Raw genomic sequence first — 26172 nt, forward strand, 5'->3', positions numbered from 1 at the left:
CTGAAGTGCCGTGGCTGCGCCACCTTTTTTTAGGGTGGCACAGCCTCGCTGTTTTCTATGGGAGCATTTTCCCCATTTTACATTTTTCTGTTTAGTTAAACACTTTTATTTTCTCTGTATATTATTTTCTCAGCCGGGGAAGCCTCTATAGAGGTGGCTCGGCTGCACTGCTCCCGGCTGCCGCAGATCTGCCCCCCCCCCCCACTTCAGGAACGGGCTGCCCATGTTGTAAATAGTTTCAACCACAAGATTCGAGTCCAGGTAGAACCACAAGATTCGAGTCCAGAAGCAACATTATTTTTCGTTGTAAAATAATCCAGTTAGGAAGGACGGGCACTGGCCTGTTTGGAAGAAAACCCAAGTTAGGAGGAACGGTTGTGGAATTCATTTGAGCGTCTTTGCATTCATGAAGGAGAGGAGACAAACTGCATGGAATTATCTGACTCCATCTCAGTTTAATTGATCGGTCAATTAGTCCCTCAAATGAGGAATCGACCAAAAGATTTTTTTTAAAGAATCAGTTTATGTTGTAAAAGAGTCCAATTAGGAAGGACATGCGGTGGCATAGCTGGAAGTGAACCTGAGTTGGGAAGAATAGTTGTGGGATTAGTTGGAGCATCTTTGCAGTTGTGAATGAGCCTTTGATAATGGGACTCCAGGATCAGAGGAGCATGCCCATTATCTTAGGTGCTATGGAACACAGGCAGGACGGTGCTGCTGCAGTTGTCTTGTTTGTGGGCTTCCTGGAGGCCCCTGGTTGGCCACTGTGTGAACAGACTGCTGGACTTGATGGACCTTGGTCTGATCCAGCAGGGCTTTTCTTATGTTCTTATGATGCATCCCTATTATCTCCAGGATCAGAGGAGCATGGCTATTATTTTAGGTGCTGTGGAACACAGGTAGGATGGTGCTGCTGCAGTCGTCTTGTTTGTGGGCATCCTAGAGGCACCTGGTTGGCCACTGTGTGAACAGACAGCTGGATTTGATGGACCTTGGTCTGATCCTGCATAGCCTGTCTTGTCTTCTTATGACTTGGCTGACGGGTGCTGGATTTCCTGCTACCGTGCCAGCTAAGGAGGTGATGTTGGGGGTCATCCAGAGCTGTACATCTGGGCGCATTCAAGTGTCTGGAAATCCCCACTTGACACAGGATTAAGAGAGGCCGGGCAGAGGAAATGGCTGGCAGATTTCGAAGTCCGGTAGCCTCGTCGGATGGAGCTGTTTTCCCCCTTCCCCGTTCTCTCCCCGTTTTGGCGTGGCCGTTCTCGCGAATGAATGAGAACAGCAAGGGGTTGGGAGAGGAGGGGATTATCGTCAGGGGAGGACAATGAGACTGAGGGGCGGGGGTGGCCCCCGCCATCAGCAGGAGAGTGTTGTGCGGGCACGCCAAGGATGCCAAGATCTTAATCCTCTTCTGCTAACGATGGCCTGGATAGGTGGTTTCCTAGAAGGGAGGGCGCGGGAAAAGGGGAGAGGACAGACCACTGATTGTATGGAATGATGTAAGAAACGGGCAGGGCGGGCAGGCAGGGAGAGATCGAGGGATTGCACAGAATTGGAAAGGACATGAAAGCAAATGGATTCAGCCAGGCTGCCTGAAATGGGCCTACTGTGTTCCCACAGTCCCCCTCTGCCTTAAATTTACCACTCGATAAAATGCTTATTGAGAGCCAGTGTGGAGTAGTGGTTAAGGTGTCAGACTAAGGTTGCCAACCGCCAGGCAGTAGCTGCTTTACTAGGTTGATAACTGCACACATCGTATAAGGGAGACATATGTAAACCAGTATTACAACTAGAGTCAATCTTACCAGATGTTTGAGTAATTGGTAATGTAGTATACAACCTATATCATGCCTGGTTTGATTTAAACTGTTTGTATATGTATATATTTCTGTAAATGTGTGCAGGTGTTACATGGGTTTTAATTGACCACTGATGAAGGCCAAATAGGCCGAAACGCGTCGCATGTGGTTAGAGACATCAACCTCAGGAAATGCCATTGTGCTATTTTAACAGTTTTATATATATATCGGCTGGAGATCATATATATATATATCTCGATATATATATATATCAGCTGGAGATCAGTTGTAATAGCAGGAGATCTGCTGGGTACCCAAGGTTGGGTAGAATATTCTACCCAACCTTGGGTACCCAGCAGATCTCCTGCTATTACAACTGATCTCCAGCCGATAGAGATCAGTTCACCTGGAGAAAATGGCCGCTTTGGCAATTGGACTCTATGGCATTGAAGTCCCTCCCCAAACCCCACCCTTCTCAGGCTCCGCCCCAAAACCTCTCACCGGTGACGAAGAGGGAGTTGGCAACCGTATGTCGGACTAGGATCTGGGAAACCCAGGAAACCCAACTCTGCCATGGACTCTTGCTGGCTGACCTTGGGCCAGTGACACTCTCAGCCTCAACCCTGGCAAGGATTTGGATGGGAGACCTCCAAGGAATACCAGGGGTGTGACGCAGGGTCAGGCAATGGGAAACCACCTCCGAACGCCTCTTGCCTTGAAAACTCTACGGGGTTGCCATAACTCAGCTGTGACTTGACAGCTCCCCCCCCCCAAAAAAAAATGCTTATTGGTCCAGTCAGTAAGCAGCATTGTGGTCAGAAAAGCCAACCTGCTCCAAGTTCTGATCCTTCTGAGGTCCATTCCTTCCCCAAACCCCATCCTCTGCCAGCTCCATCCTCAAATCTTCAGGATTTTCCCAAACCCTGAGCTGGACCCCTGAGGTCCTGATCAGCCATTTCTCTCCTGCCCGTGCTCCATCCCCAGCTAACAGGCCAGCATTTTTGAAATCATATGTTGGCAGTACTGGCTGTGTTGTCTGAGAAGAAGAGTTGGTTTTTATATGCCGACTTTCTCTACCACTTAAGGGAGACTCAAACCGGCTTATAATCACCTTCCCTCCCCACAGCAGACACCCTGTGAGGGAGGTGGGGCGGAGAGAGCTGTGACTAGCCCAAGGTCACTCAGCTGGCTTCGTGTGTAGGAGCAGGGAAACAAATCCAGTTCGCCAGATATTAGCCTCCGCCGCTCATGTGGAGGAGTGTGGGATCAAACCCGGTTCTCCAGATCAGACTCCACCGCTCCTAACCACTACACCACGCTGGCTCTCTAGTGGTTGGAGTGCTTGGCTGTAGAGGGGGGGAGACCCAGGGTAATATACCCCTTTTGCCATACAAAGGATACCCCTTTTGCCTTACAAGGCAGGAGACAAATGGGGGTGGTTTGCCGCTGCCTGCCTCTGCGTAGCAACCTCAGTTTTCATAGGTGGTCTCCCATCCAAGCACTGACTGTGGTCAACCCTGCTTAGCTTCCACACTGGGACAAGATCAGACCAGGCTAAGCTATCAGTACGCAAGAACTCTTGAATCGGCACCACAGTAGAAATGCTCTCCGAATGGGGAAACCTGGGTTCAGCGCAAGGGAGAAGCCTTTCAAAGGTCAGGCCAGAACCAACGGGTTGAAATTAAATCAAAAGAGTTTCCCTCTAGACATTAGGAAGAACTTGCTAACAGTTAGAGTGGTTCCTTAGTGGAACAGGCTTCCTCGGGAGGTGGTGAGCTCTCCTTCCCTGGAGGTTTTTAAGCAGAGGCTAGATGGCCATCTGTCAGCAATGCTGATTCTATGACCTTAGTCAGATCATGAGAGGGAGGGCACCTTGGCCATCTTCTGGGCATGGAGTGGGGGGTCAGTGGAGGTGCGGGGGGAGGTAGTTGTGAATTTCCTGCATTGTGCAAGGGGTTGGACTAGATGACCCTGGTGGTCCCTTCCAACTCTATGATTCTAAATCCTTTTCTGGCACGAGCCTTTCATACCTACCCGGAGCATTTCAATCAACCTCATTTCTACCCTCGCATGGATGCTGTAATCCTGCTTTCACAAAGGGTTTGGTTAATCCACTCGGCCTCCCTTCCGATCTATCCCTTTGCGCTCTCGGACAGGTTCCGTTTCTGCACAAGGGGAAGAGCACAGCCGGGTCACGTTTAGGTTGCCTCTGTCTTCAGCAGCAGCACTGTTCATGCGCAGATTTCCCAGTTTTGCTTTGCCTGGGGTTGGGGGGGCTGCTGGCTGGGGAGTCAGCAGAATTAGCAGACAATAGATCCATGGCTTTCATTTTCCCCCCCTCCTCTTTCGACACAAGCTCCTCATTCCGCTTCTCTCTGATCTGCCTGTGTATCGTAGCGCTCGCGGCTTTTCTTTCTTGCTGGGATCAACGCAGCTTAAACAAAACAAAGCTGGCTGGTTTTTTAACCTTGGGAAACAGGCGCACAAATCTCTTGTAAGGGGGTCTCCTCTTTGACCTCCTTCTGCCCATGGAACTGTGTGTTTTAACTGTAATGGGAGCACCAAACTGATTGCGGATGTTCCGTTTTTTTGCAAGATTCACTTGTGTTTTGGTTCAGAGCATCAGAGTGACAAGCCATAGGTCCACAGGGCAGTCATTCATAGAATCATAGGGTTGGAAGGGAACACCAGGGTCATCTAGTCCAACCCCCTGCTCAATGCAGGAAATTCACAACTATCTCCCACACACACACCCCAGTGACCCCTACTCCATGCCCAGTAGATGCCCAAGATGCCCTCCCTCTCATCATCTACCTAAGGTCACAGAATCAGCATTACTGACAGATGGCCATCTAGCCTCTGCTTAAAAACCTCCAGGGATGGAGAGCTCACCACCTCCTGAGGAAGCCTGTTCCACTGAAGAACCACTCTGTTAGAAAATTCTTCCTATGTCTAGATGGAAACTCTTTTGATTTAATTTCAACCCGAACTCTCTCAGCCCCACCTAACACACCAGGTGTTTGCTGTAGAGAGAGGAAGGGAAAGTGATTGTAAGATGGTTTGAGACGTCTTAAGGGTAGAGAAAATTGGGGTATAAAAACCAGCTCCTCCTCTGCCTCTTGGTCCTAGTCGCTCTGGGTCCTGGGTAGGGATGGAGGGAATTGAAGGGTGGGAGGGGGTTGAGTGGCAGGGGGTGGCAAGGAGTTGGAGTGGAGGGTCACAGCCTCAGCTAGCACCTCTTTTGTAAGGGTGGCCAAAGGTAGGGTTGCCTCCAGGTAGGACCTGGAGTTCTTCCAGAATTACTACTGATCTCTACACCACAGAGATCAGTTCCCCTGGAGGAAATGGCAGCTTCAGAGGGCATACTCTGTGGTATACCATAGAGTCTATGGTGAAATCCATGCCCAGATTTCCTCCCTCCATAGGCACTGTCCCTAAATCTCCAGGAACTTCCTAGGCTGGAGTCGGCAACCCTAACCAAAGGTCATGTGTGTGAAATGCTCACTCAAGGAAATGGCAGCTTCATAGAATTATAGAGTTGGAAGGGACCGCCAGGGCCATATAGTCCAACCCCCTGCACAATGCAGGACATTCACAACTACCTCCCCCCCACACCCCCAGTGACCAGAAGATGGCCAAGATGCCCTCCCTCTCATCATCTGCCTAAGGTCACAGAATCAGAATTGCTGACAGATGGCCATCTAGCCTCTTCTTTAAAACCTCCAGGGAAGGAGAGCTTACCACCTCCCAAGGAAGCCTGTTCCACTGAGGAACCGCTCTGTTAGAAAATTCTTCCTAATGTCAAGACGGAAACTGTTTTAAAATATTGTCGAAGGCTTTCACGGTCAGAGTTCATTGGTTCTTGTAGGTTATCCGGGCTGTGTAACCGTGGTCTTGGTATTTTCTTTCCTAAACTGTTTTGATTTAATTTCAACCCGTTGGTTCTGGTCCGACCTCCTGGGGCCGACTTTCTCTACCACTTAAGGAAGAACCAAGCCCGCTTACAATCACCTTCCATTCCCCGCAACAGACACCCTGTGAGATAGGTGAGGCTGAGAGAGCTGTGACTAGCCCAAGGTCATCCTCTTCTTCACATCCTCTCAGTTTGTTCTCTTGTGGGAAGCAGGGCATTGAGGCAAGCTATGGGGGCGGAGGGGGCTTCAGAGGATATACTCTGTGGTATACCATAGAGTCTATGGTGAAATCCTTGGGAGATTTGCAAGGGCGGTTGTGGTTGCTGGTTGCTATAAATATTGGAGAGAGGTTGGTATTGGCAGGTGGTTTTTCAGCGCTGTTCTTTCCCTCCCCACAGCCGCGGCTGCTCACTTCAGCTTTTGCCAGAACCTGCTAGAACACACCGTGTCAGCGGAGAACCTCAACTACCGCCTGCAGAGGACCTCAGGTGCCAGCCTCACCTGGCATGATGGGCGGAGCCAGAGGTCGGCGGGAGGGAGGACTGTTAAACTCCTGCAGCAGCCCGGGACTGAGGGCTCCCAGGTACAAGGCCATCAGTGGGAGGGGGCAACAGCGTCATCGGAATTGACCTGTAAGGAGAAACCAAGGCCTTATTTACGAGCATGGCTCCCCCCAGGGGGTGCAGGATCAGTCCTGGGAATGTCCTTTTTGCTGGGTGTACTAGTGTTGTGACTCTACCATGTTCTAACTTCAGAAGTTTTTATATGCCGACTTTCTCTACCACTTAAGGAAGAACCAAACCCGCTTACAATCACCTTCCCTTCCCCACAACAGACACCCTGTGAGGTAGGTGGGGTTGAGAGAGCTGTGACTAGCCCAAGGTCACCCTTGTCTTCTTCACATCCTCTCAGTTTGCTCCCTTGTGGGAAGCGGGGCATTGAGGCAAGCTGGCCCAGAGAGCCAGGCAGAGAGAATGGGACGGCTCCAGCGCGGTGTAGGGGTTAAGAGTGGCCGACTCTAATCTGGAGAACCAGGTTTGATTCCCCACTCCTCCACATAAAGCCAGCTGGATGACCTTTCAGCCTGGACGGGGAAAGTGGGCAAGGGCTTTCTTTCAGTGGTTGGCAAAATTGCCTCCAGGTGCCGCCTTGCATCTGTTCTGTTCGCGGGTTGCATCCGAGGCGATTCTGGTGGCCGTGAGAGGCGGAGAGAGGCGAGTGCGGACAGTTTGCCAATTTGCAAAAACGAGAATAAAACACTGAGAGCAACACACAGTTTTGCTTCAGTCGGGGGGAAATTGCCGGTTGCTGGGTACCTATTACGCTGTCGCTAGAAGGGCGATTTTGGATAATGGTCGCTGCCGGCTCAGCGTCTTTTTCCAAGAGATGTCGTCACTTCGGGCACAGTCTTCCTGGATTAATTTCCACACTCTCCTTGGGAAATAACATGCTGTGCCCCCTCCCCCACACTGAAGGCTGGGTTTAGTTTGTAAAAATATAGGGTGTGTGTGTCTGTTTTGTCTTGCATACCCTGAAACTGGGCAATTCCCATGGGGGTTTTTTATGTCCCTGTAAGAAACTATGCCTCCAGTAGGATATCAGAGAGCTAGAAAAGGTTCAGAAAAGGGGGAACCCAAATCTGGAGGTTGAAGCACCTTCCCTGGGAGGGCTGGGGGCTTTTTAGTTTAATTAATAGACCATGAAGAAGAAGAAGAAGAAGAGTTGGTTTTTATATGCCGACTTTCTCTACCACTTAAGGGAGACTCAAACCGGCTTACAATCACCTTCCCTTTCCCTCCTCACAACAGACACCCTGTGAGGTAGGCGGGACTGAGAGAGCTCTAACAGAGCTGTAACTTGCCCAAGGTCACCCAGCTGGCTTCGTGTGTAGGAGTGGGGAAATCAACCCGGTTCACCATATTAGCCTCCTGCTCATGTGGAGGCGTGGGGAATCGAACCCAGTTCTCCAGATCAGACTCCACTGCTCCAGATCACCACTCTTAACCATTATACCACACTGGCCTAACTGGTCCAGACACTAGCAGATCTGTGAGCATCCCTTGCCAGCATTTTGTTAAGGAAAATAGCAGTTGGGGGCAGGTGGTATAGTTCAGGGGGAAGGAAAAAAGGTTTGTATTGGTTGAGAACCAGTCCTGCCATTCATGTCGTTAGCCCTGGAAAGGCAGGAAGCAGTCAAAAAGAGGGTACCTGACCATTTTTCCTTTCTAGGGCCAATAGCCCGTTAGTCAGTTTAAATCAGCAAAATATTCCGGGGTAGAAGGAAGGAAGTGTAAGGATGGGTCACTGGCAACCAAGGTCAGGTTAATTCATGCCGTCGTATTCCCTATTGCTATGTATGGGTGTGAAAGCTGGACAATGAAGAAAACTGATAGGAAGAAAGTAGATTCCTTTGAAATGTGGTGTTGGAGGAGAGTGTTACAGATACCGTGGACTGCCAAAAAAACAAACCAGTGGGTTCTAGATCAAATCAAGCCTGAACTGACCCTAGAAGCTAAAATGACTAAACTGAGGCTATCGTACTTTGGTCACATTATGAGAAGACAAGGAGTCACAGGAAAAGACAATCATGCTAGGAAAAGTCAAAGGCAGCCGGAAAAGAGGAAGACCCAACATGAGATGGGTTGACTCAATATAGGAAGCCACGGCCCTCAGTTTGCAAGACCTGAGCAAGGCTGTTAAGGATAAGACATTTTGGAGGACACTGATTCATAGGGTCGCCATGAGTCGGAAGCAACTTGGTAGCACTTAACCGAAGGAAGGAATAAATGGGCCAGACCAGGGGACCCTGACTGCTCACTGACTGCTCTGCTGGCACCTGCTGAGTGTTTTTAGAAAGTGGGTGAGGCCAGGTGGCGATTTTGCCCAGAAGTCTTCTGATTGGCTGTGGGAGATTTCATTGGCTGTGCAGTTTTTTTGGTCTTTTTAAATGCTTTTGGCAGCGGCCGCCACCCCGTGTCAGAACTCCAAAGGCGACTACAGACTCGAAAAGGTTGGGGTCCCCTGACTGAGGTCCACCCTGGCCCTGATCCTAATCAGGGCTCCACATGGCTGGGAGAATCACCTCCCAGTATCAGCGAGCATGGTGTAGTGGTTAAGAGCGGTGGACTCTAATCTGGAGAACCGGGTTCAATTCCCCACTCCTCCACATGAGCAGCGGTCTCTAATCTGGAGAGCCGGGTTTGATTCCCCACTTCTTCTTCTTAAGGTGCTCCTGAATTTTGTTCTGCTACTACAGACCAACGTGGCTCTTCACCTGAAGCCACCTAGAATCCAAATCATTGCGTATCCCACTTCCTGTTCCCCAACAGGCTCTCCCAAAAGCCACCCTTCCAATCTGGCGGGACGGCGTTCTGAGATGATCCCGCTGCAGTTTGGAAGAGCTTTACGCGAGCGTCTCCTTTGGCTCCCGTTTTCTGGTTTGGACAACGGACAGGCCGCCAGCAAGCGTACCTCCGAACCATCGCTATGTAACAAATAACAAATTTATTTAATACAGTCCAAGACCAATAAAAATAGAATCAATACAATAATTCAAACTTCCAGAATATCAATTAACTCATGGAATTTTTTTTTAAATTTTAGAATCACAGAATTATACAATATCTTATGAAACTTATAGCTAAAAAGCCTGTATATGGCTTACCCGAGTTTTCCTAATCTTGCAGGCTTAAAGGTATTGCTAAAAAGCCTATATATGGCTTACCCAAATTTCCTAATCTTGTAGGCTAAAAGTTATTGCTAAAAAGCCTATATATGGCTTACCCAATTGGGTTTTCCTAATCTTATAATCTTATCCAACCAAATGTGGCGACCTTAAAAGTGATCTCTTGATTCTTATCTGCTAGTATTAGTGAGAGGAGAGTCCTTCTATTTTTACCGGGATGGCGGGAAATTATGGGGGTATGACTGACTTGATTCCTGGGCCCAGAGCAGTCATTCTGCCTCGGGGGTTAGTTGCCATGAGCCAACTTTTGGCCTCTCTCGGGGACGTACCATTAAGCAATTTTGGCCGCTGCCGCCAAGGCCCTGTCGCGCTAATTGCTGCGGCTCCTTAATTAGGCATGCTTAATTAGCCAATGTTCATGCACAGGAAAATTGGCTCTGACGTGATGCGGCGGAAGTGCCGCGACCTCCTCGGCACTGCCAGGTTGCTACGCACGTCGAGCGAGACTTCCTCCGGGTTTAAATACCCGCTGGATCAGCCCAAAGGGGCTGCTCGGTATGAGTCATCCCGTTCCCAATCCAATGGCGCGGGCTGCTTGTCAGGTTTCCAACCCTCCTTAGCTACCTTTGTCATGCTTTGGCCTTGTTCACACAGTGGCAACTTTCGCCATTGCTGTTCTGGGACCTTAGCAAACAAATTCCAAAGGGAGAAAAACAATCAGACCCGAGGTCTCTCTGTACCAGGGGTCCCTGACCTTTTTAAGCCTTCGGGTACCTTTGGAATTCTAACACAGAATAGCCCTCTCCTCCATGAACACGTCCACTCCCCCCTTAAAGCCCTCCAAGTTGGCAGCCATCACCACATCCTGAGGCAGGGAGTTCCACGATATAACTATGCGCTGTGTGAAGAAATGCTTCCTTTTATCACTTTTGAATCTGTCACCTTCCACCTTCATCAGATGACCCTAGTTCTAGTATTATGAGAGTATTATGGTTTGCCCGCTCACACTGTTCCCAGGGCCGATTCTCAAAGGAAGCCCCCCCGAGCCAGTCTCAAGTCCCAGCTTGGCTGGTATGGCCGGACGGTATTTCTGTGCCTTCCCTCTACTCAGTCATTTTTTTTTTAATTAAAAAAGCTCTTTCATTTCTCCACCCAAATTTAGCTCCAGATAAACGGTCTTCTGGGTGACCGGGTGGGTGTCTCGCATTCGCTACAGCAGAGGTAATTGCTGGGACGAACGGCATCTCTTGGCGTTCTGTTAGTGCGCCCCAAGAGAGGCTCGGCTTCTCTGGCTGGCCCTGTTAGCACCTGCATGCTAAAAGCGCCAGAAACCCGCTTCAAAAATCCTCCTCCTAATTGGTGTGCAATTTGGACAGTGGCAAGGCTCCAAATTGCTGCCGGAACATTATTCTTTTAATGCGCTAACTGGCTTCAGACCGACTCCCGGCTTCTGCCACACAAACTCTCTGATGTCATAGAATCATAGAGTTGGAAGGGACCACCAGGGTCATCTAGTCCAACCCCCTGCACAATGCAGGAAATTCACAACTACCTCCCCCCCACACCCCCAGTGACCCCTACTCCATGCCCAGAGGATGGCCAAGTGCACCCTCTCATGAACTGCCTAAGGTCATAGGATCAGCACTGCTGACAGATGGTTCTGGTACGAACTTCTGGGGCTACATAAAACTACTCAGCACCATCCTCTATATGACAGCCTATATGACATCCCAAATTCTGCTCTACCACTTGGACGATGATTTCAAGCACAACCGCTGGTGAATACCAACAGAGCCCAGGGGGACATCTATCTTCAACCACAGCAGGGGACCCAAACATTGTGCCTGCCAAAGTTAAACTCCCAAATGCCCCACTGATTCGAATGCAGGAGTTGAAATCAATGGGAGAATTGAAATCAATGGGACTTCAGTCGAATCAGATGTGTCAGCGTGCACTGTATTCCTTTGCAGTTGGGTTTTGTGTCTCTAACCTAGTATTTTGTACACTGTCCGACATCTGTTTTCTTGAGCCTCTTACCTAACCTTCCTCAGACTCTGTAGGGTCGCCAGCTACAGGCTGAGAAATTCCTGGAGATTTTGAGGGTGGAGCCCAGGTAGGGGAGGTAGGGAAGGACCTCAGCGGGGTATAATGCAATACGCCCTCCAAAGGAGCCATTTTCTCCAGGAGAACTGATCCCTGTCTTCTGGAGATCAGTTGTAATTCTGGGAGATCTCCCGACCCCACCTGGAGGTTGACAATCCTACTCTTTTGATTTAATTTTAACCCGTTGGTTCTGGTCTGACCTTCTGGGCCAACAGAAAACAACTCGGCCTGGGGATCTTCATCACAGGGCAACAGGATCAGTCGTACAAGGGGCGTACAAGGCCTCTTTGGTCTCTTGGCTTTCGTCTCAAGCCTTTTGGTTTCACCCGTTTTCTTTGCTGGAATCACTCTGCTTCCATTGTTCCTTCCGGGCCTTTCTTTTACACTGTCGTTACGCTAATCCATACTTAGTGTGCTGTAGATTCAAGGTGAAACCGCTCCCCAGATTCCCCACTCCACAGGGAACCCCCCCCAAACCTGCAGGAATTTCCCAAGTGGGAGTTGGCAACTGTAGCAGACCCCTTACTGAGGCACCAGAATGTGGGGAGAAAAGGAGAGCCAGCATGGTGTAGTAGTTAAGAGCAGTGGTTTGGAGCAGTGGACTCTGATCTGGAGAGCTGGGTTTGATTCCCCACTCCTCCACATGAGCGGCAGACGCTAATCAAGTGAACCGGTTTGGTTTCCCCATTCCTACACACGAAGCCAGCTGGGTGACCTTGGGCTAGTCACAGCTCTTGTAGAGCTCTCAAAGCCCCACCGACCTCACAGGGTGTCTGTTGTGGGGAGGGGAAGGGAAGGCAATTGTAATCCGGTTTGATTCTTGGGGGGGAGGTAGTTGTGAATTTCCTGCATTGTGCAGGGGGTTGGACTAGATGACCCTGGTGGTCCCTTCCAACTCTATGATTCCTTAAGAGGTAAAGAAAGTCAGAATATAAAAACCAACTCTTCTTCTCCTTCTTTGTCAGTGGAAACTGGTCAAAGGACTTGGGGGGAAAGCTTTTTGATTGGCACCTCCCGGCCTCGAGCGTTCCTCGTAATTGGCTTCTTAAGTAGCAAAGCCACGGACCACTGAGGCGACCTCAGAAAACGCTTCCCGGCAACGCCAGGTACACTTTGTCGCAAGGTTGAAAGAGATGCCGAGTGACAGGTCGGCCTGAGCAGCCAGGCGGCACCAATTGTGCGATAATGAAATGGGGAACGGGTTGGAGAAGCCGGAGGGCTCCTGTGGGGAATTAAGGCAAAGGAGCGCTAGTGGTAAAGAGAGAAATGGGTGGGCTCAGAGGGGGGTTGTGAGGACGGGCATTCGGGCCGAGGGATGGCTGCCCCTAATCCAGCAAGGGCAAAGGGAGGTGGTCAGCCTGCCCTGGGCCAGATGCAGGCACAAAAGATTTGCCATGAGGGTTGCCAACCTCCAGGTGGGACCTGGAGATCCCCTGGAATTGCAATGGATCTGCAGACTATACCGATCAGTTCCCCTGGAGGGAATGGCTGCTTTGGGTGGGGGATGGACTCTAGGCATTATATCACATGAAGCTGCCTTATAATGAATCATACCCTCAGTCCATCAAAGTCAGTCTTGTCTACTCTGACCGGCAGCAGCTCTCCAGGGTCTAAGGCAGGGTCTTTCACATCACCTACTTGCCTAGTCCCTTTAAGTGGAGATGCTGGGGATTGAACGTGAGACCTTCTGCCACCAAGGAAGTCCAGGGTTGATAAGCAGGGGCCAGCAGTGGCAAACCACCTCTGAAATCTTGTGCCATGAAGATCCCATGGGGCCAATCATAAGCGAGCGGCAGCTTGATGGCACTTTCCACCACCACAGACCTGTTCCCTTTAATTGCAGCCAATTCCAATCCACTAACCTTTCCATTTCCTTTCCTGTTTCCCAACACCTTCAGGGACGGAACTATGACCACTACGGCATCTACCACACCAGCCCGACGCTCGGCAGCCTTACGAAGCCGGTGGTGCTGTGGACGCAGCAGGACGTGTGCAAATGGCTGAAGAAGCACTGCCCGCACAATTATCTCATCTACGTGGAGGCCTTTTCTCATCACGCTATCACAGGTACCCCTCTCAGCGGGTGGCAGCAAGGAGAAAGGGCAGTTGGTATGTAACAGTGCTATTGACGATTAGGACCACACAGCTAGATTCGAGTCCAGTCGCACCTTAGAGACCAGCAAGATTTTCTGGGTCTGAGCTTTCGAGAGTCAAAACTCCCTTCGTCAGATAGGGATCTTCTTTCCTCCTCGTATCTGAGAAAGGAAGCTTTGACATACGCCCAAAATCTTGTTGGTCCCCAAAGTACTACTGGACTCAAATCGAGCTGTTATACTGCAGACCAACACGGCTAACCCCCTGAAACAAGGAATATATAGGATGATTATATAGGATGATAATAACATTAAAAGGCAAAGGTAGTCTGTGCAATCACCGGGTCATTCCTGACCCATGGGGTGACGTCACATCCCAATGTTTACTAGGCAGACTTTGTTTACAGGGTGGTTTGCCATTGCCTTCCCCAGTCGTCTACATAAGAAAAGCTATGCTGAGCCATGCTGGATCAGACCCAGGCCCATCAAGTCCAGCACCCTGTCCTCACAGTGGCCAACCAGGTGCCTCTAGGAAGCCCACAAACAAGATGACTGCAGCAGCACCATCCTGCCCGTGTTTCACAGCAATCCTGTGGTACTAATCCTGGGTACTCATTTTACCGACCTCGGAAGGATGGAAGACTGAGTCGACCTTGAGTCAGCGACCTGAAACCGACTTCCCTCAGGATCGAACTTGAGTCGTGAGCAGAGTTTTTGACTGCAGTACTGCAGCATACCACTCTCTGCCACGGGGCTCTGATAATAACATTAGGATGTAGCATCCAGATACCACATTTCAAAGCATTTTGCACACGTCATCTCTGCCATTCTTCCGTTAAGCCTGTAAAGGAGGTCATTTCCCCATATTACAGAGGGAAATGAGACCAAGTGAATTTGCATCAGAGGGGAAATCAGCTCTGCCTCCCACCCCTTGGGGCTTTCACTGTGCTTTTTCCAAGCACTTTCTGCCCTGGATGGGCAACGGGCAAGGCCTAGTCCTCTTGCTAGGGCTGCCAGATGGCAACCCAGTGAGCCTGCTCCAAATCTGGCAAGAGGAGTTTCTGCAGCAGCGTGGTGTAGTGGTTAAGAGCTTGATTTGGAGCGGTGGACTCTGATCTGGAGAACCAGGTTTTATTTCCCACTCCTCCACATGAGCGACGGATGCTAATCTGGTGAACCGGGTTGGTTTCCCCACTCCTACACAGGGAGCCAGCTGGGTGATCTTGGGCTAGTCACAGCTCTCTCAGCCCCACCTACCTCACAGGTGTCTGTCGTGGGGAGGGAAGGGAAGGTGAGTGTCAGCCAGTTTGATTCTCCCTTAAGTGGTAGAGAAAGACGGCATATAAAAACCAACTCTTCTTCTTTTCCCATTCGTGTTTTTCTCCCATGTGCTATGGGGTAGAATTAAAGTCTGCCTTGTTTCAGCAAAGAGGGCGGACGTGAGAGCTGAGGCAAGAACCGACCTCTCTTATAGCATCAGAACCCTTAAATGTATAAGAGGGGGTTCTCCAGACTGCAGTTTGGCAGCCCTACCTGTCTTGCTCTTATTTTCCTGGAGGGATTAGGCCTCCATTATCACGTATGCGCCATGCAGAGATCCACATGTCTATATCCTTCTCGGTAGGGAGGTACCTGGAACAGCCTTTCAAAAATGACATCCTTCCGAGGTTGCTAGGCTGACTTAAAAGAGTAAATCCAGGGCGGCTGGAGGGGAAAGAACAAAGGGATCTTTGCAGACGAACGTCAGGACCGTCAAGTCGTGAAATTTCGGAATGAATATTTTACAAGTCTCGCGAACGTTCACCTGTCTTGAGCGGAAGGGAGCACCCGAAAATCCACACGTCACTGTTATCTGATGTGTCTACCTGGGGTTCGGGGAGGGGAGAGAGAAATGAAAAAGGGAACAGGTCAAATTCCTGTTTCCATTCCCCCACCCTTACTCACTAGAGGGTAATGTGTCGGTGTCCCAGTTTGAGAGGCAGGGATGCAGAAGGAGATGGATTTTTTTTTTTAAGGTTGGAGATACAAAGGTTGTAACCTAGCGCCTCGGGCCCTGAAGGCACGGTAAAACGCTAATGGAACAGCTCTGCTCAGGTTCTTGTGTGAGAAATAAAGGACGCGTTAGTAATCGTACCCCCCCCCCCAGAGAGGGGACAAAGCAGGTTACAAAATACCTCCTCCCGTGGAGGGGAGGAGAGGTGGCTGATGGGAAACTCTAATGCATTCCGATGGGGACGCGCCCGTTTCCTATCATTCCACCAGCGAGTACGGGGTGGGGTGGGGGGGCTTCGAAACAAAGCACATCACAATGCAAGAGGTGGATTGAGGAAACAGCAAACTCCTGCCTTAGGAAACGAAGATTTTGCCCATTGTGCCGTCTGCAGGGTCAAGTCACCGCTGCACCATTTTCCGATTGAAATTAGCGGGCCGCTTTTCTGTTACGCAGGCAGGGAGTTTCAGCTGCCCGAACCCTGCTGTCTTTGATTGGCTTGCAGGATGACCTTACATTCAATAGTAGGGAGAGCTCGGAAAAGTTTCGGCGAGAGCACGCCCACCGCAACCTTTGGAGTATGGTTGGAGGCTGATTTTTCATAGCTGATGCCAAGCGAGCATAGCAAATGCACTTAAAAGTGTTTGCTTTTTGAAAAATAGCTGTTAAGATAAGAACATAAGAAAAGCCCTGCTGGATCAGACCAAGGCCCTTCAAGTCCAGCAGTCTGTTCACACAGTGGCCAACCAGGGGCCTCTAGGAAGCCCACAAACAAGGCGACTGCAGCAGCACCATCCTGCCTATGTTCCATGGCACCTCATATAACAGGCATGCTCCTCTGATTCTGGAGAGAACAGGTGTGCATCATGACTAGTATCCATTTTTACTAGTAGCCATGAATACTCCTCTCTTCCATGAACATGTCCACTCCCCTCTTAAAGCCCTCCAAGTTGGTAGCCATCACCACATCCTGGGGCAGGGAGTTCCACAATGCGTTGTGTAAAGAAATATTTCCTTTTATCAGTTTTGAATCTCTCACCCTCCAGCTTCAGCAGCTGACCCTGCGTTCTGGTATTATGAGAGGGGGAGAAAAGCTTTTCTCCCTGTCCTCTTTCTCCATACCATGCATAATTCTATAAGGTCTCTATCATGTCTCCCCTTAACCACCTTCTTTCCAACTAAACAGCCCTAAGCGTTTCAACCGCTCCTCATACGGCAGTTGCTCTAGCCCCCTGATCATTTTGGTTGCTCTTTTCTGCACCTTCTCAACCTCTGCAATATCCTTTTTTTAGGTGTGGTGACCAGAACTGTACACAGTATTCCAAGTGTGGTCTCACCATAGATTTGTACAAGGACAGTATGATAGCAGCAGTTTTATTCTCTGTTCCTCATTTAATTATGGCCAGCATGTTATGGCCAGCAGGTTATCCCATAGATGTTCAGAGCATCGGCAGCAAGCCAAGACATGGATGTTAGCTGACTGCTTAAATCGGTGGGACACCAGAAAATCCCCTGCTGCGTTGTGGCTTAAAAACAACAAGAAAAATGGGACGGGTAGTTCCGGTGACTTGGCTGCTGGGGATGACAGATTGTTTTGAGGTTCAGGGCAGGGTTTGGATGCAGGAACGAATATAGAGGCAGAAGCAGTCAGGTAACACGGATCCCTCAGTTTCCAGTTTTGCTTGGGAAATCCATCAACCTGTCAAGATAGGAAAATCCATCAAGGGTTTCCATTTGCCCACATGGCGGGAGACGTCCAGCCGATTGTAGCCCAGCTGATCGGCGGGTGGAAACTGGGGCCAAAGGGGGGTGTGCACAATCGTCCTGGTGAATAATTTTTTTTAAAAAAAAAACATGGCCTCGACTACTTACAGGAAGTTCTGACCATAGAGTTCTTGGCGATTCCTAGAGTTACTCAGAAATGACAAGAGTAGCTCAAGCAGAAACTCTGTGGTAAGATTACACTGTTGTTTCCGACCGTCAGAGGTCGCCTCGTTCTCCCTGTGCATTTCTCCGCGTTTTGCCCACTTTTTCAGGGACCTGTTTTATCTCGAATTTGAAAACGCAGGCAAAACGCAGGGAAGCACAGGGGGAGAGCGAGGCGACCTCTGACGGTCGGAAACAGCATGCGTAATCACAACAAAGACCCGAAGTCATCAGAGGGAAACAGCCATGCGTAAAAGGGCCTTGTGAGGTAGCTGGGGCTGAAAGAGTTCGGAGAGAACTGTGACTGGCCCAAGGTCACCCAGCTGGCTTCATGTGGAGGAGTGGGGAATCGAACCCGGTTCACCAGATTTGAGTCCGCTGCTCTTAACCACTATACCATGCTGGCTCGCCAGGGGAGATTCTCTGGATTGTGTGCTCCCCACCCCTTGCATCTTCCTGCTCCCCTCCCATTTAGGTTTTGGAGTCCTGATTGGGAGTAGCTAGATTCAAGTCTCAGTAGCGCCTTAGAGACCAGCAAGATTTTTGCAGCTGTGCCAATCAGTCCTGCTGACTGAGTAGGATTGCTAGGCTGGAGTTGGGAGGGGGGGCAGGGACATGGGGGGTCCACAGCATTGCATGTGCTGTTATTTTTCCAGTGAAAAACCAGAAATGACATAGGTTAGCTCTAGGAATGCCCTGGCCTGGGTGGCCCAGGCTAGCCTGACCTCGCCAGATCTCAGAAGCTAAGCAGGGTCAGCCCTGGTTAATATTTGGATGGGAGACCACCAAGGAACACCAGGGTTGCTGTGCAGAGGAAGGCACTGGCAAACCACCTCTGTTAGTCTCTTGCCATGAAACCCCCCAAAAAAGGGGTTGCCATAAGTCGGCTGCGACTTGATGGCACTTTACACACTCACACACACAGCTCTAGGAATCACTGGAAACTCGGTGACAATTCCTAGAGCTACCTTCTGACACTTGGTTTTCCCTGGAAATTATGTAACCATGCATGTGATGCAGGTGGGTTGCTGTTGTTTTTTTAATATTTCTTCCACCGCCTCTTGAAGTGATGGCAGTTGACCGAAGCTGACCGGTGGTTTGGCATGCCTGTGAATGAGTCTTGCTTCCTTTTCGGCAGGCCGGGCGCTCTTACGGTTAAATGCGGAGAAGCTGCAGCGCATGGGGATTATCCACGAGTCCCAGCGGCAGGAAGTCCTCCAGCAGGTGCTCCAGCTGCAGGTGCGGGAAGAAGTCCGCAACCTACAGCTCCTCAGTCAAGGTAGAGTGGGGGAGGGGAGGGGGTGGTGTGGCGTCATGCGGCTTCGCCTCCGTGCCTGTATGGAGGGCCCAAACTATTGACCCCCTGACCTTCTGGTCCTCAGATCTGGGTTCTTATTTTCATTCAGAACTGAATGACAGCCAGAAATTCAACAGATGACATTTTTCCTGGTCATAAGATGTGTTTGTGGGGAATCCGCTCTGCCTGTTGAATTTGTATCTGCCTGACGACAAAGACCCGGGGGGCGGGGTGTCAAAGGACCCAAGCCTGCTTCTGGGTTTGCAGTGAAAGGGTATGCAAGGTCACGGGGCGAAGGGGCGTAAAATTGTATGGTTCAGCTGTGTTTCTAGGATTTTAGTTGCCTGTTGAACATGTAGAAAAGGAACCCCACAAGGATGAGGGTGTTTGAAGGGGCTGGGAGGCTAAAGGACCACCTCATCCCGTAGGGTGGTGGTGATAGTAGTAGTAGTAGTAGTAGTCTTCTCCTCCTCCTCCTCCTCCTTAAGTGGCCGTGGGTGTTCCTTGACAGCTTCTATACTGATTTCTGTTTCTTCCCCCCCCCCCTTTCCCTTTCCAGCTTCTTACGGAAACGTCTCCTAACCCACCACCTGTCCGGCGGCAGACTGGCGCAACACTGTGACCTGAAACATCTCTGGGATGATGGACGGTGTGGACTCCTCAACTGCATGCTCGGGAAGAGAAAGGGACAGACTCTGGCCTGACTCAGGGGGACACAGCGGGCGATTCCTCTCTCCCCCTTTCGAGTCTTCATTCTCCATCAACACACCAGCCGTTTTCTGCAGCGGGACGGGCTGCCAGTTCACGCCACAGGAAGTAAGACCCCCTGCCCCCCGCGGACTCGCAAGACTCAGCTGCACAGGATCAGGTCACTGTGTGCAACTGCTCCTTGGCCGGAACCACGGGCAGGGGCCAGAGACTGTAGATCTTCCTCCTCTTGGAGAACATGGTAGACTTTCTGAGCCAGCGGAGTTTGCAAAGGCCTCCATACGTATCTCTTGTCTCATTTGGACAGGCTCGGTAGATTTCCTGGTGTCGCCAGGGAGCAGATGGGAGATGGCGTGGCATAATCTCAGAATAGCTCCTCACAAAGACCCTCTGGCTGGAATCCTGGCTTTGCCTCGAGCCTGCAAAGTGGACCTATGCAGAAAGACCTCGGCGTTCCCAAACCTTCAGTACGCGGATCAGCCTGCCCTGCCCTGCAGGGTTGTTGTTAAGGATTTCAACACCGTAACGTACGTGACACGCTTTGAACGTTCCAGAGTTCCATGTAAATGCAAACTCTTGTTATTACGTGACAGTCAAAATAACCGTTTTTAAAAGAGAAATGTTACGGTAGGTGGGCGCGGCAAATGAGATGCGGTGACTTCCGGGTGCCTCTGCGCATTGTTAGATATGGCGTTGCTGTTGTTGCGCCAGAGCAGTCATTTGCGACCGGGTCAGCTCGTCCACATAACATAACCCAGCTGCAAATGATTGCTGTCATGCAGCAATGACAGGATACCCAGTGACGTGTGAATGCCCCTTAAGAGGCCCTCTGCGGGGTTCTCGAATGAGCCTAGATTTGAGCCGGGGACTCACAGGCTCCCTGCGTTCTTAGCCACTCCATCACACCAGCTCTGAATGTAGCAGGAATTTGAGCTCTGCATTTTCTTCTGGGCTGCCCCAGAGATACGTTGCGGATGGCACTGGGGGGACTCAGATCGTGACGCTCTCTAAACCTCTGGGCTCCATCTTAACCCGTCATACCTCACCTTTTAGTCATTAAGCGAGACCTGTCTGCAGAGAAACATATATGTTTAGAATGTGTGTCTCTCCCCCGACCGCCAGGCTACACACTGTTTTGAATGTAGTCCTTTGTTTCTCTCGTGTGCCAAAAAAAAAAAAAAGAAAAGAAAAGAACCGGAACAAAATTTCTCAGAATTGCTTGAGAGGACCCACTGTGAACAGTTGAAACTGCCTTACGCTGAGCCAGATCTTTGACCCCTTGAGCCCAGACCAGAAATGGGTCAATTATAAACATAAGAAAAGCCCTGCTGGATCAGACCCAGGCCCATCAAGTCCAGCAGTCTGTTCACACAGTGGCCAACCAGGGGCCTCCAGGAAGCCCATAAACAAACGACTTCAGCAGCTTTATCCTGCCTGCGTTCCACAGCACCTAATACAATCGGCATGCTCCTCTGATCCTGGAGAGAATGCATCATGACTAGTATCCATTTTGACTAGTAGCCATGAGTAGCCCTCTCCTCCATAGGAACGGCCCTGCTGGATCAGACCAAGGTCCATCAAGTCCAGCAGTCTGTTCACACAGTGGCCAACCAGGTGCCTCTAGGAAACCCACAGACAAGACGACTGCAGCAGCATTATCCCGCCTGTGTTCCACGGCACCTAATATAATAGGCATGCGCCTCTGATCCTGGAGAGAATAGGTATACATCACGACTAGTATTCATTTTTACTAATAGCCATGAATAGCCCTGTCCTCCATGAACATGTCCACTGTTCTCCAGGACCTTAGGTGGAGGTCTTTCACATCCCCTTCTGCCTGGACCCTTTTAACTGGAGATGCCCGGGAATGAACCTGGGACCTTCCACATGCCAAGCAGATGCTCACCTACTGAGCCGCGGCCCCTCCCTTCGCACACTTGCAGTTTGAGGGAGAAAGCCTCCTATGGCTGCTAAGCACCCCGAAGCATCTCTCGCAGTTCCTAGACAACCACAGAACCATCTTCCTCCTCTGAACTCAGATGAATATTTGGACCACCTGGGCCAGAATCACCTCAAACCATATGAGTTTAGCAACACCCCCTTTGGACTCGAAGGGTTGCCAACTGCCAGGCAGGGCCTGGAGTTTTGACAGAACGACACCTGATCTCCTGACTACAGAGACGAGATCCCCTGGAGGAAATGGCAGCCTCAAAGGGCATGGCGTCCTTGCTGAAACCCCTCCTCAAATGTAACCCCCCAAGTGCTACCCTCAAATGTCCAGGAATGTCCCAAGCTGGAGTTGGCAACTCTAAGCAACACTCCCTTTCCCCCAAATCTGCCAACATACGGAAAGGGTAGGTTTGCAGTGGCGTGCAGTTAGGGTTGACAGCTCCAGGTTGGGAAATACCTGGAGATTTTGAGGGTGGAGCTTGAGGAGGGTGGAGCTTAGCAAGGGGAGGGACTTCAGTATGGTAGAATGCCATAGAGTCCACCTTCCAAAGCAGCGATTTTCTCCAGGCGAACTGATCTGTGTCGCCTGGAGCTCAGTTGTAATCACAGAATCATAGAGTTGGAAGGGACCACCAGGGTCATCTAGTCCCCTGCGCAATGCAGGAAATTCACAACTACCTCCCCACCACCACACTCCCAGTGACCCCTACTCCATGCCCAGAAGATGGCCAAGATGCCCTCCCTCTCATGAACTGCCTAAGGTCATAGAATCAGCATTGCTGACAGATGGCCATCTAGCCAATAGCGGGAGATCTCCAGCCACCACCTGGAGGTTGGGAACCTTAGATGCAGTACACATGCATTTGGTAATAAACTCCCTTTAACTTCGTTGGGCTTACTTTCTACATAGAATCGGGCCGTTTAGACTGTGTTAACTGAACCCCTCCCCCCAGATCTTTTCCCCTGGGTGCATGTAAGCAGTGGCATAGACAGATACTTCTGGGGAGGGGGCTAAACCCATTTTCTGGTAGTCCCAGCTTTTGAGCCTGCAGCATGCTCTTATCAGCAAGTACCACCTCCTCATCTGCAGAGCCCCCCCCCCCCGACTCAGTTCAATATGTCAGTCACAGTAAAATGCACAAAACGTTGCAATCTGCTTTTTACATTAAAGTTGCCAGGTCCCTCTTCGCCACGGGCGGGAGGTTTTGGGTTGGGGAGGGGGGACTTCAATGCCAGATTCCAATGGCCAAAGCGGCCATTTTCTCCAGGGGAACTGATCTCTATCGGCTGGAGATCAGCTGTTATAGCAGGAGATCTCCACCTAGTACCCGGAGGTTGGCAACCTTATTTTACATTGATAGATTCCCTATCCGTAGGATTTCTACAAAATGTTCTCTCTATATTCCGCCCATCCTTATAAAAGGGTTTTATCCTGGTTGCAGTTCTACACATGGGGGGTAGAGGTTGTCAGCTTGCTGAATCCTACCCTATCTCTGTTGGCTTGGAGCTCTGGGTTGTCAGGTCCCTCTTCGCCACCGGCGGGAGATTTGGGGGGCAGAGTCTGAGGAGGGCGGGGTTTGGGGAGGGGAGGGACTTCAATGCCATAGAGTCCAATTGCCAAAGCGGCCATTTGCTCCAGGGGAACCGATCTCTATCGGCTGGAGATCAGTTGTAATAGCAGATCTCCAGCTAGTCCCTGGAGGTTGGCAACCCTATCTGGAGGGGTCCCAATGCTTACTACCTTTACACAACGGAGACCACTTTTTGATGCACATCCTGCAATCACAGCAGTGGGTAACTGACTCCAGCGAGCGTCAAAGAGCAGGTCTCAAAGATGTGCAAAAAACCCGCACATGCGCATCCGTGGAATATGCTCTGCCCCGCTGAGCATGGTTCCCACTGACCCGAGACTGTTTATCCACAAATTGTCATGCAATAATGTGGACGTTTCTTTCTTGAATGTATTTATTGTGTCTCGAAGAAATTGATTTATGCCAAGAGGTCTCTGGGTGTATCCGTGCTACAGACTTACACTAGTCTGGTAATCGTCCCTTCATTTCCGGAGAATCCTGGTAACTGTGGTTGTGTTAGTGGAGGGCTAAGAGCCCCGTGGCGCAGAGTGGTCAGCTGCAGTACTGCAGTCCAAGCTCTGCTCACGACCTGAGTTCGATCCCAATGGAAGTTGGTTTTAGGTAGCCGGCTCGAGGTCGACTCAACCTTCCATCCTTCCGAGGTCAGTCAAATGAGTACCCAGCTTGCTGGGGGTAAAGGGAAGATGACTGGGGAAGGCACTGGCAAACCACCCCGCAAACAAAGTCTGCCTTGGAAACGTTGGGATGTGACGGCACCCCATGGGTCAGGAATGACCCGGTGCTTGCACAGGGGACCTTTACCTTTACCTTTTTTTAGTGGAGGGCTAGGTATCCGCCAGGACCCCCACTGAATGACCACTCCCAGGGTTCTCTGAGGGGAAGCCATGATGGTTCAAGCGTTACCAAACCAAGTATAAGTTTGTCGTGTAGATAGATCCTCTGAATTATCCTCCTTTCTCTACTGTATGTGATCCTATTTGTGTGAACTTACAATGTCATGTTGGGGATGGGGAGGGAGGGTTGGGGGGGAATAAGGGGGTGTCTGTGTCTGCGTTTTTGTTCCTGAGGGTTGGGCATGGGGTGGGGTGGGGGGGAAACGGGACCAGAAGAACAAAACTTTTTTTTTTGGTTTGTTTTTTGTACTTGACGCAAAGATCAGAATTAAACGAACCTCTTCTTTAAAATGAAAGCGTGACGGATCAGTTGGTTTTTTTTTCATTTAAAATTTTTAAAAATGCAAACAAACATACACACATCCCTTCTCAGTCATCCATATACAATATAAACAGTCTTTCGGGGAGTTCATTTTAAATTAGTACTCATGTCAAACTGAACATTTATTTAATCATTAGTCTACTTAAATCCCGTATCCATATTTACTCTACTTTCCAAGCTGACTATAAAAGCTATACTTAAATATTTAGTACTTAATACAGTTCTTGTTTTTGCCATCTATGCTTCACTTTTATTCTTCTTCTGCTACTCTAGACTTAACTATTACATAAACACAATATTTCAGCTACTTTAATATTAGTGTTCTTATATTTATTACTATATCTCTACCCTTCTTTACTAGTATTACTAAATTCTAATTTCTACTTCATATGTTCAAAATATCTGAGCAAGGCTGTCAAAGATAGGACATTTTGGTATTTTATGCCAATAAAGGCTACTTGACTTGATTTGACTTGATAGGACATTTTGGAGGACTTTCATTCATAGGGTCGCCATGAATCGGAAGCGACTTGATGGCACTTACACACACACACATTCAAAATAGAGTGCCCGTTTCTTCTGAAATGCGGATTGGTTGATTTTTAATTCTTGTCTGGGGTTTTAGTTTCTTAATGCTCTAGCAACCTCAGGCCTTGGCTACAGTGAGAGAAGCTTGCCCTTGGAAGCTGTCTGGAATGATCAGCGGGGAAGAGAGGACCAGACGCCCACGTACCAAAGCAACCTCAGCTTGAACGGCAGGAGGAGGGAACTTCCCAGAAGCGACTGTCCCTCTGGTGCTCTAGAAAAGATAGATCTATAACAAATAAATCTATCCAAAGTTTCCACTGGATGAGAAAGAACTGGAGACCCCAGGTCTTTGTAATGATGGGGTGGATTCTACCACACCCCTGAGCAAAGTTTATCGATGGATGTTTGTATTTATTAAATATTTATATCCATGTTTCCTTTTGGCTCAAGTTTGAAGCCCTTTACCAATCTAGGGAGCTTTCCTCCAAATTAAGTGAACTCATGAACGCTTGAAGCTGCCTTACACTGAATCAGACCCTTGGTCCATCAAAGTCAGTATTGTCTACTCAGACTGGCAGCAGCTCTCCAGGGTCTCAGGCAGAGGTCTTTCCCATCACCTACTTGCCTGGTTCCTTTAACTGGAGATGCCGGGGATTGAACCTGGGACCTTCTGCATGCCATGCAGATGCTCTCCCACTGAGCCACAGCCCCTCCCCACTTAAGTTGGAAGAAGGCTGTTTGGAGGATGGTTGGATCCACCCGGAGTATATTGATTTGCAAAAGTTGGGGGTTTTCAGCAAGCTTCAAAGCAAATGCTCTGGCTGGCTGTGCCAATACCAAAACAATCTCTGCCTTCTCCTCCAAAATCCATTTCAGCTCTGTGAAAAACTGCTATTAAAGGGCCAAACTAGAGGTTACCTAAGAGAGGAATGGAAGTCTTCCAACTTTTTTAAAAATAAATGGATACCAGGTGGTTGACCAATCACTCCAAGAGTATAGGGCAGGGGTGTCAAACATAAGGCCCGAGTGCTGGATCCGGCCCCTTGAGAGCTCTTATCCGGCCCATGAGCCAGCCGAAGCAGGGCCCCCCCCCACCTCTCAATCAGGGCTGTCAAGGCATGGCCCAGCCCCACCAAGTGACATTTATGTCATATCCGACCCTTGTAAGAATTGAGTGCGACACCCCTGGTATAGAGGAAAAGAGTTTTGCGCCCTGCACCAAAATGAATCCCGTGTGCAAACAAAACTGCCAAGTGCAAAGAAGAAGAGTTGGTTTTTATATGCTGACTTTCTCTACCACAATCCGGCTTCCAATCGCCTTCCCTTCCCCTCCCCGCAACAGACACCCTGTGAGGTAGGTGTGAGGGTT

The 26172-nt window shown here is 49.9% G+C and overlaps 1 protein-coding gene across 1 annotated transcript in view; it reads left to right on the forward strand.

The window, feature by feature from the left end:
* The window catches only part of SAMD10 (sterile alpha motif domain containing 10), a 37105-nt gene extending 17638 nt beyond the window's left edge, over positions 1-19467 (forward strand). The window contains exons 2-5 of the mRNA XM_056844141.1: positions 6115-6299; positions 13403-13571; positions 18652-18792; positions 19370-19467. Coding sequence (XP_056700119.1) covers positions 6115-6299; positions 13403-13571; positions 18652-18792; positions 19370-19392 — 518 coding nt within the window. The 3' untranslated portion in view covers positions 19393-19467. The remainder of the gene's footprint in view (positions 1-6114; positions 6300-13402; positions 13572-18651; positions 18793-19369) is intronic.
* Positions 19468-26172: the final 6705 nt, after the last annotated feature.

The sequence above is a fragment of the Euleptes europaea genome, chromosome 2, assembly GCF_029931775.1.
Source record: "Euleptes europaea isolate rEulEur1 chromosome 2, rEulEur1.hap1, whole genome shotgun sequence".
NCBI lineage: Eukaryota > Metazoa > Chordata > Lepidosauria > Squamata > Sphaerodactylidae > Euleptes > Euleptes europaea.